A 14,501-nucleotide genomic window follows, 5' to 3' on the forward strand; every position below is an offset into this window, starting at 1 on the left:
TCCTCCGAGGCTAGGAGGGAGAGAGAGAAGAGGAAAAGGAGAGCTCGCTCTCCTCCCAGACGTTCTCGCTGGAGACACAGGCGACATAGGAAGAGACATCATTGTTCTCGCCCTTCTTTGCCTTCTGTCTCTTCACGAGATGTCTCGCCGCAAGACTATAAGCGCTCTCGTCACAAACATGAGAGGAGCGCTTCCTCCTCGTCATCGCCCTCTTCGGAGGTCAGGAGGGAGAGAGAGAAGAGGAAAAGGAGAGCTATCGCGCCTTCACCTACATGTTCTCACCCAAGAGACAGGCGATATAGGAAGAGACATCATTGTTCTCGCTCTTCCTCGCCTTCTGTCTCCTCGAGACTATAAGTGCTCTTGGCACAAACCTAAGAAGAGCGCTCCCTCTTGTCATCGTTCTGCCTCGCTGTCGTCTTTCTCTTACGAGGGATCATCTAAGAAGCCAGGAACGCAGCCAAGGGCAAAGCACGTCCTGACCTTGAACCCTCTTCTTCGCATAATAGTTTGAGGGTCTCCGTTCTCTCTAGAAAAGTCAGAAAGAGCGCTTTTCCTCGCTTTCACTCCTTATCTTCAGAGAAGATCGCTCTTGCCTTCGACTTCTTGATCTCTGACCCTTTAGGGTCTCGTGACAAGGAAACTTCGGTTTCCCGGTGCGCTATCCCTTCGTTTTCTCGCAACTCAAGTTGCTGAAACCTCAGGCTCTCGTGCATTTAGTCACGTTTCCACTTTGGTGTTTCGTGACAAGGGAAACTTCCATTTCCCGTTGCTCTGGCCCTTCGGGTTCTCGCAACACAACCTCTAGGGGCACACATGATCACACTGAACCTTCTGGTTCTCGTGAGACAAGTCACCAAGAGTTTTACACTTATGACAGAGAGTCTTCAGACTCTTGTTGCGCGGAGTGTTTGCGTACGCTCAACCAACGCTGTGCCCATGACCATCAAGAGTTTTACTCTTATGGCAGAGTTTTTAGACTCCCGTCACGCAATGTGTTCGCACGCAATTAGCGCTACACACGCAAATCTCTGGTCATACACTCACGGGGTCAATCCCTCACTCGTGTTTCAGACAAGACAACCTCCCCAGTTCCTTTGCTCCCTAATGAGTTAAGGATTACGAGTCTCTCGGAAACCTCGTAAGAATATGCAGGGGTTCAGCCCTTCTTCTCTTCGGTTGAGAGCAGAAGGAAAAGGGGAAACGTGTTAGAGAGGCTAAAAGAAAACACCTAGATAGCAGCGACGTAGAACACAATGTCAATGGCTTCGGCCGCTCTGTCCGTTATCTTGCGCTTCATGTGGCAGCTCATGAGCTGCCCATGTTACAAGGTAGCACTCATTGTCAACCTGCAACTTGATCAACTTGTTGGGAAACATAGATTACTGCTAGGAGGTTCGCCTCCAGGTGTTAGAGAACCTTCCCTTACGAGGGAGTGATAACCTTCCTTGGAATTGGGCTGCGTGAGAGAACCACCCCCCTTCAGAGGGAGAGCTTCCTCACTTCAGCCATTCAGCATCCTTCTCTCCTTCGTGAAGAGTTGCGAACAGCTCAACGAGTTTTACCTCTGCTATCTTGTCCCCGAAGACTGTGCTTTCTCCCCTTGAGCTGGGGAAAAAGCAAGTGTAAGGCTTGTTCCTCCTCCGAGGGGACCTTCTCCCTCGTTCGCGAGAGATTATTACGCCTACACTTTTTTCCCATAAGAGCTGGGAGAAAGCTTGGCTCAGGCGATATCCTCCTTCGGGAGGACTTCTCTCTCATTCACGAGAAGGAGATTATTACACCTACGTTTTTTCCATAAAACTGGGATAAAACTTGTCTTAGGCGATGTCCTCCTTAGGGAGAACTTCTCTCTCGTTCGCGAGAGAGAGATGATTACGCTTATGCTTTTTTCCCATGGAACTGGGAGAAAGCTTGTTTTAGGTGATGTCCTCCTTCGGGAGGACTTCTCTCTCGTTCACGAGAGGGAGATTATTACGCCTACGTTTTTCCCATAGAACTGGGATAAAACTTGTCTTAGGCGATGTCCTCCTTCGGGAGAACTTCTCCCTTGTTCGCCTGTGAGAAATTTATTACGCCTACACTTTTTCCCTTAGAGCGGTGAGAAATCTTGCCTTAGGCAATATGAGGACTTCTCCCTCGTTTGCGAGAGAGAGGTTATTACGCCTACGCTTTTCCCCATAGAGCAGGGAGAAAGCTTGTTTTAGGCGATCGCCTTCCGGAGAACCTTCCTCCCATTCACGAGAGAAAACTTGTAGGAGTTTGCTGATCCACGCTCTTCCCCCTTACGCTTTTGGTTCTCATCCAGGGGCAGAGCGAGAGCCTTGTCTTAAGCGACGTTCTCCTTCGGGAGAACAAATCTACCCTGTGGAGGAGTTATCTTCATCCCTGACGTTCTCACCCTCGTGCTGTAAAGAGACGTTTTTTTTAACCTACTGGTTCTCCTCACGTTGACCCCTCGGGGTCTCGTGACGATCACCCTTTCGGCGGGCGTGATCGGGAGCCTTTGAACTCTCGTCATGTTGATCCTACGGGTTCTCATGACCTTAGGAGTCCTTCGGGCCTCTGTCGCGTTGGACTTTCGAGTTCACACGACGTGGAACCTTCGAGTTTCATTTACACTGAGTCTTCGGGCTCTCGTAACAATTAGCACAGAGTGTCCGCGCACGCACGCAATTAGCGCTATGCGCGACACCATCGTCATCAAGAGTTTTACTCTTATGACAGAGAGTCTTTCGACTCTCGTCAACTTAGAATCCTCCTATTTAAGGACTCTAAGAACTATGTGTAATATCTCATTCCTCGGCGATTTGCTTCTGTCTCCTCGACCTCTTGACGCTCCAGCCTTAGACAGGCTATGTCGTCCACCCCAAACCCTAAGACCAGAATTGATCTTTTGGCTGTGGCCTGATTGGTAACGTGTCTGACTGGTGTTGGACAGTCTGGGGTTCGAGTTCCGCTCAGACTCGTTAGTGCCATTAGTGCCTGCAACCTTACCATCCTTGGGAGCTAAGGTTGGGGGGTTTGAGGGAGCCTATAGGTCTATCTGCTGAGTCATCAGCAGCCACTGCCTGGCCCTCTCTGGTCCTAGCTGGAATGGAGAGGAGGCTTGGTCGTTGATCATATGATATATGGTCAGTCTCTAGGGCATTATCCTAACTGTTAGTGCAATGTCACTGTCCCTTGCCTCTGCCATTCTTGAGCGACCTTTAAACCTTTGAACCTGGTCTGTTCACCGAGATCAGAGACGTCAACCCTTCTCCCCTTACGGCGAGGCTCACACTGGGCTAATCCTCGAAGAGACACACTACTCTTCCAGGCTCTTCTCAGTCACAGAAGCCTCAGCAGTGGAAGTGACTTCAATGTCCCTTCTGGCTTGACACATGGTCTGGTACAGTCGGCAACCTCATGAGCCACGAGGACTTGTCAAACCAAGACTCCAGGCAGTCCCTACAGGAAGTTCTAACTGCTGGGGCCAAGACAATGGACTTGTTAACCGCTACAACAGCGACCATGTGGAGCAATTGGGTTCTCAAAAGGAGGAATCAGTAGTTCCCAGATTTCCTTTTGTACCTCAGTGAGGAAAAGCTCCTCTCAGTCTCGGCGATTAAGGGCTATTGTTCAGCCTTGAGCTGCCTCATCTGTAGACTGAGAATCGGTTGACCTCTCCGCCTCAGAAGACATCACCTTGGTTGATTCGGGGTTTTGAGTGATCTTGCCCCCCAGTTGAGATTAGTCCATCACTGTGTCTTACGTTCCCTAAAGGGTCTGCTCTATGAGCCCTTAAGGGCCTCAGGCTACTTTCTGAACCTTAAATCCGTCTTCCTCGTACCTCTGTCCTCGGCTAAAAGGGTCAGTGAGCTACATGGTCTGTCTTACGTCGTCACCCTTTCAAGGGGGGGGGGGGAGTGTCTCGCAAGTTCGTACTGGGCTTGGTGGCTAGACTCATAATCCTTCATCTGCCGATGAGAGATTTCGAGATTTTCAGTTTTCCAGCCTCAATAAGGTAACACAGGATACAGACCAGTCGTTACTATGCCCAGTTAGGGTGCTAAAGAAATATCTGAAGCGCACCAAACCTTTCAGACCACATCTCCGTCATCTCTTCCTTAGTACCAACAAGGTAAAGAAGAGAACCTCTCGCAACACCATCCTTTTCTGGCTCAAGAAAGTTATTGCGAGGTCTTTTCACGGAGACCCAGAGGCAGCACAACCCAGATCCTATCAAGTTAAGGGAGTGGCTGCCTCACTGGCGTTTAAGAGAAATTTCTCAGTCTCCCAAATCTTAAGTGCTGGGGTCTGGAAACGCCAATCTACATTCACGCTTACTATTTGAGCAACGTGACTCATAGGTCTCTAGACACCCTTTCTATAGGGCCTATTGTGACAGGTCAACGGGTGCTGTAGCTACCTTATGCCCTTTCAGGGGACAGTAACCATTGGCTGAGGATTCTGGGTTACACTAGGTTTTGAGAAGGACATCCATCTATCTTCTTCGTCTCCTTCTCCCTCCCATCTGGGGATCCTTGTCTGTATCCAGTTTCAGCTGGACTCGCCAATGGAAATAAGGTATGATACTCATCTGATTCCTTTCACAGGGTATAAGCTATACTCGTGGTCACGAGGTTTCCCCTTGGCAAGGTCGGGGGAATCCTAAGTTTGAAGGGGTCCGAGTCGAATGTTCCTGACCCACTTCATCCTGAAACATTTGTTTCCTCGAAGCTACGAACCTTCAGTCGTGCTGAGATTATGGGGATCTACAAAGAAAGAAGATTAACGGAAGATTGTTGCTTCAAAAGAGTCTAGTCTGAGGACTATCTTCCCTAGGAATAGGGAACTCCTTGGCCACCCTGGCCTCAAGACTAAGTCTCCTATAGTAAAGAATGAGGGTTTGTATCAAGTGTAGGATGATTGGCCTTGATTTTAGTGCTGCCTTTGACCGTGTTAATCATGAGGCCCTTGTTTTCAAACTGAAACAGTTGGGAGTGGGTGGGTCGTTTCTTAGCATTATTATTGATTTTTTAAGTAATAGATCTCAAAGAGTTGTTGTTGATGGGCACCATAGTGATTATAGGAATGTGATATCCGGTGTTCCACAGGGTAGTGTTCTTGGCCCATTACTTTTCATACTATATACACATGACATGTGGTTTGGCCTAGAAAACAAGCTTGTTGCATATGCAGATGATGCTACTCTCTTTGCATCAATTCCATCCCCTGAATGTAGATCTAGGGTTGGTGAATCTCTTAATAGAGATTTAGCTAGAATTAGTGCATGGTGCAAATTATGGGGTATGAAGTTGAATCCTAACAAAACTCAAAGTATGATTGTAAGTAGGTCAAGGACGGTGGTTCCTCAACATCCGGATCTCAGTATTGATAATGTTTCTTTAAATATGTATGACTCTTTCAAAATTTTAGGTGTGATTCTCGACAGTAAATTTACTTTTGAGAAACATATAAGGTCTGTGTCTTCTTCAATTTCACAAAAAATAGGCTTATTGAGAAAGTCTTTCAAGATTTTCGGTGATCAATCTATTCTGAAGAAGTGTTTTAATTCTTTCATTCTACCTTGTTTTGAGTATTGTTCTCCTGTCTGGTCTTCAGCTGCTGATTCTCATCTTAATTTGTTGGACAGAAACTTACGGTCTATTAAATTTCTTATTCCTGATCTAGATATTAATCTCTGGCACCGTCGTTCAATTAGTTCATTATGCATGTTGCATAAGATTTTTCACAACTCTGACCATCCTTTACATTCAGATCTCCCTGGACAATTCTATCCTGTTCGTAATACTAGGCAGGCAGTTAATTCTAATAGCCAGGCCTTCTCCATCACGAGGTTCAATACTACGCAGTACTCTAGAAGTTTTATTCCAGCTGTGACCAAGTTGTGGAATGATCTTCCTAATCGGGTGGTTGAATCAGTAGAACTTCAAAAGTTCAAAGTTGGAGCAAATGCTTTTTTGTTGACCAGGCAGACATGAGTCTTTTTATAGTTTATTTATGTCATATTTGTTTTTGATGTTGTTGATAGTTTATTATATGACATGTCTGTTTTGACGTTGTCTCTTATTTTAGAATGATTTATTGTTAATTTGTTCTCTTCATTTACTTATTTCCTTATTTCCTTTCCTCACTGGGCTATTTTTCCCTGTTGGAGCCCCTGGGCTTATAGCATCTTGCTTTTCCAACTAGGGTTGTAGCTTGGATAGTAATAATAATAATAATAATAATAATAAATGACAAACTTATAACAGAGTTTGTATTTTTCCTAACATACAAACCTGAATTCTGTATACAAATCTTCCCTCCATCACTGCCCCCTAGGATAGTCCTAGCTAGAATCCGATTGAAGGTAAACAGCAGCTACCGACCGGCGGTCCCCTGCCACTAACAGGAGGGTAATTACCTGCCCGGTCGTTAACGACCTTGTTAAGGTTTTTCTGCCGTATTTTCCATCTCCCGCTAGAATATCTCCTGTAGTAAAGAATTCGGGTTTGTATGTTAGTTAGAATACAAACTCTGTTATAAGTTTGTCATATTTGCACCTGTTTTGAGATTGTAAGGTTACAGGTATTCAACTATGTGACAAGGAAGACCATTTCATACTGGGTTCGCTGATGAAACAAAACTAGAAAACTCATAAAAGTTGGTACTTGTATATGGACTATTCAAACGCCCCAAAGTAGTGATTCAAGATTTGTCTTCACATTTGTGAGTCCCTGAGAATAAATTTTCAAGTATATGTAGTGGTTTTGATTCATCACTTTATACTGGCTAATGTTTTAAGCAAAAATGTATATGATCATTAGTTTTTCTGTCTATTTTCTTTAATTCTGTTAAGTGTTAATGCAAATTACTTAGAACAGTAGTGGTTGATCTGATTGTGTCCCTTCAAGTTTAATAGGAATGAGTTGCCTTTTAGTTTTATTTATGAGATTAGATTATTTTTTCATGATTTTTTATGTTATTTATAAGAAGAAATTTTAGTGTAATCTGTGTATTTTGGTTCTAGGACGCTCTAGAAGGTTGTAAGCAAGTTGTTAGTGCACTCTCACAACTAAAAAATGAAATCCAGACAAATAAAAGTTTGCGTCTGCTGCAAAGACGAGATCCTCCTCAAATGTTTGGTAAGTTACCTCCTTTACAGTTTTGAAGACATTTATCCTAATATGATTTCAATGTTAAGCAAGGTATTTTTAAGACTTAAATGAGTTATATAGAAAGTTTAAAGTTGCTAAGATATCTATAAAAACATGTAACAGAAACATATCTGGTGTAGCTGATAATGTATGTCTTATAAGAATATTTGCATACCCACATATTTTATATATTTCAGATGACACAGATATATGGAATCGTGAATTTGAAAAATACATAACTGAAAATGAAGTTCCTCCTAAGTGGTTTACGGCTTCATGGTTGTACTTAGAATGTTACATGTATGCAAAGATACATGAATCATTTAGTTTGTGGTAAGATTTCTCACAATATATTTCTTACAATGCATAGTTTCTTCCGTTGGATGTACATTCGGGCACACTATTCTATCTTATTTCTCTTCCTCTTGTTTTTTTGAAGTTTTTTATTGCTTATATATGAAAGATCTGTTTTAATGTTGTTACTGTTCTTAAAATATTTTATTTTAATTGTTAATTACTTCTCTTGTAGTTTATTTCCTTGTTTCCTTTTCTTACTGGGCTATTTTTTCATGTTGGAGCTCTTTGGCTTATAGAACTCTGCTTTTCCAAATACGGTTGTAGCTTAGCATGTTGCAGTATGGTATCTCCACTGTATATGGTGTCATATATGAGTTGTTGGTTTTACAATTTTTTCTTTTAGTTTCTCATACCTAGTAAGTCAAGGCTAAGTATACCTAACGATTAGGTTCTTGTGTAGATGTGTTTGACATGAGAGTTGGTTTTTCAAAAAATTGATTTTTCATCTTGAAAACCTATCCCTTATATATACAGTACTGTACTGTATATGGTTTTTGAATTTCCAAAAACGTGCATTCTTCCAAGGTAAGCTGTACTGCGCAAGTTCCATCTGGATCCGTAGGTCTACTTTAAATTCTCTCGCTATTTATGTGCTGTAGTTTGAAATTCTTCTCTTCACTATAACGCTTTAAACATTTGAAAGTACTGTGATATTTGTAGTTTAAGGAATTGATGCTAAAGATTATTTTTTGTTTATGGTGACACACACCCACCAGCAATTTCTTTAGATATAGATACTACTCTGACACCCATACTAATTGATTTTTCATTACTATGCATAGAATATTTGTTAATTATGAGTCGTATATCCTGTAATCTAATTTCATAACATCAGTTTTGTTGTGATTCGTGAAAGGATTTTTCTGAATGGCCTGGCTACTCATTTTTCAATCAGAAGGACTCGGCTTTTATCTGGATTTCCTGATATACTGGAGGGGTTAGCCTTGGGCTGTTTACAGTAGTGACATGTCATACAGTATGTTTACCTCAGCCACCCAAGGAAGTTTCCTGCTACTATTAGAAAATATGAAAACCAGCCGTATTTTATCATTGTCTATTTGTGAAGCCTTTTTATTTATTAAAACACTTTAATTCATTACAATTTAATGTAGTACTGTAATTAATTTCAAGACCTTTTGCATAATGCTTTCTTTTGAATAAATAGATGTGCACATTCTAGAAAGGAGCATGTGAGTGAAGCAGCTTATTTTTGTTGGATGATGATAATGACTCAATACTATTCTTTCTCACTAACTTTTGATAAAAAAAATGTATGTGAAGGGAAATAGAAATATTGCTTAGCTGATCATTACTTACATGCTTTCATACACTCCACACACTACATAGTGATTTCCCAAGCGAGATGGTTGAATGTTACTTCCTTATTTTATTTGTCATTGATTCATTCCAGAATGAAGGTCAAGTAACAAAAACAATAAATACCTAGTAAATATTTCTCAAGGAATAATGTGAATTGAATTAATCTCTCCCAAACCCCCAGAAATTACAATTTGTCTAATGTAGTTGTTTTACTGTGTATGTTTAAACTGCTTATGATTACGGCATATTATAAAATGGGAAACTATGAATTTTATATAATTTTTATTTTTTCTAGCTATACAAACCTGAGTCATTTAATGGGGTTACATGTACTTCTGGTTTTGTTTTCCACGGCCAGACAATCAAAAAGAAATCAATAGATTACGTCATGTTGCGTCAATAGGCAACTGCTGCCCTTGACGTGTCATTGTATCAAACTCTTACAACACTTCTGGTCAAAGACTTGCTGGATGGCTTATATGGGACCTTTGGTAAATAACTCTGGTTTGTATTGCTTGGAAAAATACAAATTGTATAGAATTTCTAGTTTATTGTACGCGGATACAAACTTCCGAGTTATTTAATGGGGAGTCTTCCTTAGGTGGGAGGAAATCTCCGTGAGGTAGGAGGTCTGTCCTTTATCACCAAGATACAATTACTGTACTATAGTAATAGAAAGAGATGAAAATTAATTATTTGTGAACAGTGCAGCCGGCTCGTACAGGCAGGGCTTTCAGCTCTATTCCAGGGAGCTTTGCCAGGGTGAATTTATATGGACATCAAGTGGCTAGCATTATTGATACAGTATACTCAATATATCATCAATATATCTGCCAAACAAACACAAGGCATTTTTACCTGCATTAGAGAGATTTTAAGTGAGGTCTTCAAGTTTGATCAAAATCACCATTCTCCTTAATACTCATAAACACCTTTATAATGCAGAGAATAACATGCCATGGATAGGAGCAGGTACTTGTCCCATGAGTGTTTAGATTAGATTATTTGTTGTGCAGCAACAACGGGTTCTATGGAAAAGGTGTCTAAGGACCTGTGTGTATAACCTTAAGGTAGTGGTTTGTAAAAGTGGTTTGTCTCTTCTAGACTCTTGAGCTACTGAGTGGTTTTTGCAAAATGCTAAGGTTGCAGCAAGCCCACGTATATCATGTGCTCAAGGGGGCCACCATGGAGATCTTTCCCCTGAGGACTTATAGGCTCTCAATGATAATCTCTCAACCAAAAAGAAATGGTGTTCAGATTGGAGATTGTGGGCTTAAGATACTGCATCCTTTTTAGATATTTACATACTGCTCTGACAGGACATAGTAACATGTCATCCTGGTCATCAGTCACCTCTTTGAGAGACAATATCGTGAAAGAGTCAAACCTGATATCATTATCAGCCGGATTTTGGGTTGCTGCCACATATTTGGGAACAAAAGACAAAGATAGATCTCTCCACCCTCTGGAATGTGACACTAGGTAATATATACTTTGCAGTTCACTCACTTTCTTGGCTGAAGGTAAGGTAAGGAGGAAGACTGTCATCAAGATAAGGTCTCTGTCTAAGGTTTTATGCATATGCTTTCTTCAAGGCCTGTAGGACCTTTGTCACATCCCAGGAGGGAGGTTTTAGTTCTTGAGGAGGGTTAGACTGCTCAAAACTCCTCATCAAGGCTGAGAGGTCCAGTCCTTTTTGTTTGAATACTTGGCTCAAGGCCGAGCGGTAGCTCTTCACCGCAGTGACTAAAAGGACCTTCTTGTGCTTTAGGAACACCAAAAATTATGTAATTAGGGGAATAGTGGCCTTGAGTTGAGCAATATTCTCCGTACAACACCAATCATAGAAGATTTTCCACTTTTTTTAGTAAACTGCTGCCGGAAGACTATCGGAGGTATCTGGAAAGTTGCGTCGCAGTTGGTCTTAAAAAGTCTTTCTTTCATAGGAGATCCTGGATAGTCTCCAGCAATTAAGGGATAGTTAATATATTGCACTGTGGAATTTTCTTGTGGGAGGTTGGCATAGCAGGTTTGGCCATTCTGAAAGTTCTCTTGGTATTTCCATGAGAAGTTACAACAGGTCTGAATACCACTACACTGGTGGCCACCTTGGGGCCACTAGCATTACTCATGACTCCCTTAGTTGTTTTGATTCTGTTCAGTGTCTGATAAATCAGACAGAACAGAGGGAAGGCATAGAAGTCTAGACTGTCTCATGGGTATTGAAATGGTCTTCCAGTACTGCAGCTTGGGTTGGGACTGGAGGGCAATAAACCAGGAGTTTATGATTTAGGCGGATGGCAAACATTTCAGAGATGGGGAACCCCTCAAAGTCACAAGTCTCCTTGCAACTAGAGGAAGCAAAGACCATTTTGAACCAGCTCTCGTCCCTTGACAGCTCAGATGGTCTCCAATGACTTTTCTCTTCCCAGGGGTAAAACTCACCTGGAAAGAGATCGCCTGGGACTGTCCACTCAAGAATCTCTACTGCTAGGTTGCATAGCAGAAGGGAGGTTACACTTCTTGTTTGGAGATGTAGGTCACTACCATGGAGTTATCACTCATCAATATTGCGGAGTGACCTGTCAGAGTCTTTGCAAAGTGGAATTACGCCACTTTCCTCTCTAGAAGTCTATGTGGAAGCTTTTGTCTTCTGACCGTAAACGCATCTGTAAACAGCATGAGCTAGGGGAAGGAGCCTGAAGGGGTGTTTCCACTAAGAGGTTCTCCTTGTTCAGCCACTACAAGAAGTCCGATATCACCTCTTGAGGTAATCGTAGCAGGGTTCCAGGATGGTCTGAAGCTTGTGACCGCTGGGTCTTCAGAGTCCACTGCACCGAACGCTGATGCAATCTCCCCAGGAGACAAGTTTCTCTAATGAGATGTGACCTAACAACTTTTGCTACGTCAGGGTAAGCAGGAGGTCCCCCTTGAGGAAAGTTGCGGTCAAAGTCCTGAACCTGGGTACTCTCTCTGCAGCAGGGAAGGCTGTGGCTTACACCAAGTCTTTGTCCATGCCCAGATGGGACGAGGCTGTACTTCTGGAGGTTCAGCTGGATTACTATCTCCTTGCACAGATCCAGTAGTAGGTCTTTGTGTTTTAGCAGTAGAGCTATGGATTCTGCCAAGAAGAGCAAGTCATCTAGGTATCTCTTGACCCTGATGCCCATGGCATGAGCCCAGACTGAGACAAGGACAAAGACTTTGGTGAAGACCTGAGGTACTGTAGATAAACCAAAGCACAGCACCTTGAACTGGAAAAACTTGTCGTGAAAGGGAAGCCTTTGGTACTTCCTGGAAGCAGGATGGATGGGGACTCTGAAAGTAAGCATCTTTCAGATCTATGGTCAGAAGGTAGTCATTCTTCCTGATGGCCCGGAAAACAGAGGATGAAGTCTCCATCTTGAACCTTGTCTGCAAAATATAGATGTTCAAGAGGGAGAGGTCTATGACAGGTCTCCAACCTCCTGTCAGCTTCTCTACCAGAAATAGATTGCTGAGGAAGCCTGGAGAGCTGTCAAAGACTTCCTCCATTGCTTCTTTGCTTAGCAACTTGGAGAGTTTCTCTGCTAGGAGTAGTTCTTAGGGCGATCCTTTCATATGATATGGATCCGGTTTCTGGTCAGAGGTGGTGGACAGTATATGAACGAGATCTGATACCCTGAAGGGAGGACTTCTACCGTCCAAGGGTCAGCTCTTAAGTCCTGCCACCTTTGCCAAGTGCATTGTAGGTATCCTTTACTATTGGTAAGCTGGGGGACAAGCCCTCCCAAGCATGAACTTTTGCCACCACATCCTCTTTGACTGGTGGAATGACTTCTTTGATGAATATCAGGCCTAGAATTCTGCCTTCCAGGCTGTTGTCCGTCCGTGGGAGGGAGATAGCATCTGTTGGGGAGGTGGCCTAAAAGGCGAGTTTTTTGTCCGTTTCTGAGAAGTGGGCATCCTCGGTGCCGCTACTCTGCTGACTACGGGCTCTGTCCCAGTCTCTCTAATTTCTCGATAGCCTTGGTCTCGTCCGAGGACGGCAAGTGAGAATGAGTGAATGAATGATTTGAAGTTCTCTGGCATCCTGACATCTGTCTTTGCCACTGATATCGTTTATTATAAATAAAGACTAAAAAAATATTAAATTAAAACCAAAAAAGTAACTGTTATAAAGATTAGATAGCATTCAGAACACCTGCATCTGAAATAAATTTTAAGATGCCGCTAGCATTGTACGACACATCATGTCCAAGGATCTTGGCAAAGATGAACCTGCTATCCTCACCTTGAGCCTCAAACAGATATCTATTTCTTTCTGTGCTATAAGTGGGGCATTAAGTCAACAAATGCCTCACTGTCAAGGGTACCAAACAGTCGTCGCAATATGGTTGGTGTTGGCCAGCCAGCATAAACTCATGTATCATCCGAGTTCGATCAATGCAGAGATGGCAAAGAGTAGTCTCCCATTTTCGGGGCATCATGTTATACCTCCAAAGGGATAAAACATTCGCAATTTCTCTCGTCTTATTTTCAGTTAAACTATCCCAGTGCTATTGCTAATTATTATAAACAAAATTTTTAATTTTCAGTAAAAAATCATTACAGAGAATGGGATACCTTCTTGGTAGCAACTCGGCTGCAGCATTCTTTGCCAGTGAATCTGCCTCTTCATTTCCAGACACACCTAAGTGTGCCGGAATCCAGCAAAATCGAAATGTTATATCTTTCAGGCCAATAAATAGAAGCCAATTTAAAATTTTAAAACTAAAGGGTTATTGGAATTAAAAACTTCTAAAGCTTGTAGGACACTTCTCGCATCACTAAAAATGGTAAAATTGCCCTCCTCTTCTCTGAGAAGGAGAATTAATAAGGTCAGACTTCCTAAGAACTGTAGCATCTCTAGGGGCTAGCAGTCTAAAGCATTTCGCTAAGACAGGAATGTCCCTCTTCAGAACACAATTTTCCCAAAGAAAAACGTTTTGGTGGAGGAGGAACTCTGGCCTTAGCACCAGATCTTGAGAGTTCCGTGAACTCCTCCACTACAGTTTCATCCTTGAAGTTCCTCGAATTGGCAAAGCAAGGGAGTACCCCAGACCAGTGGTCTATCCATGAGCAGGTCTAAATGACTGACATGGCTTTTAACTCCGTTTGCCAATTCAGAAGCTGAATTCAGCAGCTTTTCCGCCGGAACTGAAGGTACTTTGTTGGCCACATCTGGGTCAATGGGAAGAGTTCTCTGAAAAGCACCAGAGTTGATATAAAATCTTCAATGGTGTGGCCGAAGTTTCGATGATCTAGTTGCTTTCAACGAGTTTTCAGCAGCAGAGACTTGAGAGTTCAAAAACTCAAGTGTGTCCTTTGTCAGGTTGGAAAAGGCCACGTCAAACGTAAGTCTGGGGCTCTGCGATTTCTGCGATTATGGGAAGATATCGTGGATGCCGCACCATATATTACCATCTGCACTATGGGAGGCTCATCTAAACCTCTTGAGTGGCGGATTAGGCTCATGATCTTAATCAAGTGAGAGGCTTTCGACCATAATACTGGGGCCTCAAAGGGAAGTACAGCAGTAGAGTTTGTACTCATGCATGCCAAAAGGTTTTCTGGGAATCATCAGTAGTGATGATATCCTGGTGAGAAAGTTCTGTTTTAAGAGAGCTCTTTAATCTTCCTCCAACATCCTTCTTTTTC

General features: G+C 42.6%; 2 protein-coding genes across 4 annotated transcripts in view; one reads left to right on the top strand and one right to left on the bottom strand.

Annotated features, from left to right (window-relative positions):
• Positions 1-14,501, bottom strand: part of LOC137615345 (inactive phospholipase C-like protein 1) — a 1,261,629-nt gene that overhangs the window by 346,082 nt on the left and 901,046 nt on the right. The window lies entirely within an intron of this gene.
• LOC137615347 (damage-control phosphatase ARMT1-like) overlaps positions 1-14,501 on the top strand; it is a 57,242-nt gene that overhangs the window by 9,538 nt on the left and 33,203 nt on the right. Inside the window, exons 3-4 of the mRNA XM_068345152.1 lie at positions 7,019-7,133; positions 7,343-7,478. Coding sequence (XP_068201253.1) covers positions 7,019-7,133; positions 7,343-7,478 — 251 coding nt within the window. The remainder of the gene's footprint in view (positions 1-7,018; positions 7,134-7,342; positions 7,479-14,501) is intronic.

Source organism: Palaemon carinicauda, chromosome 21 (assembly GCF_036898095.1).
Source record: "Palaemon carinicauda isolate YSFRI2023 chromosome 21, ASM3689809v2, whole genome shotgun sequence".
NCBI lineage: Eukaryota > Metazoa > Arthropoda > Malacostraca > Decapoda > Palaemonidae > Palaemon > Palaemon carinicauda.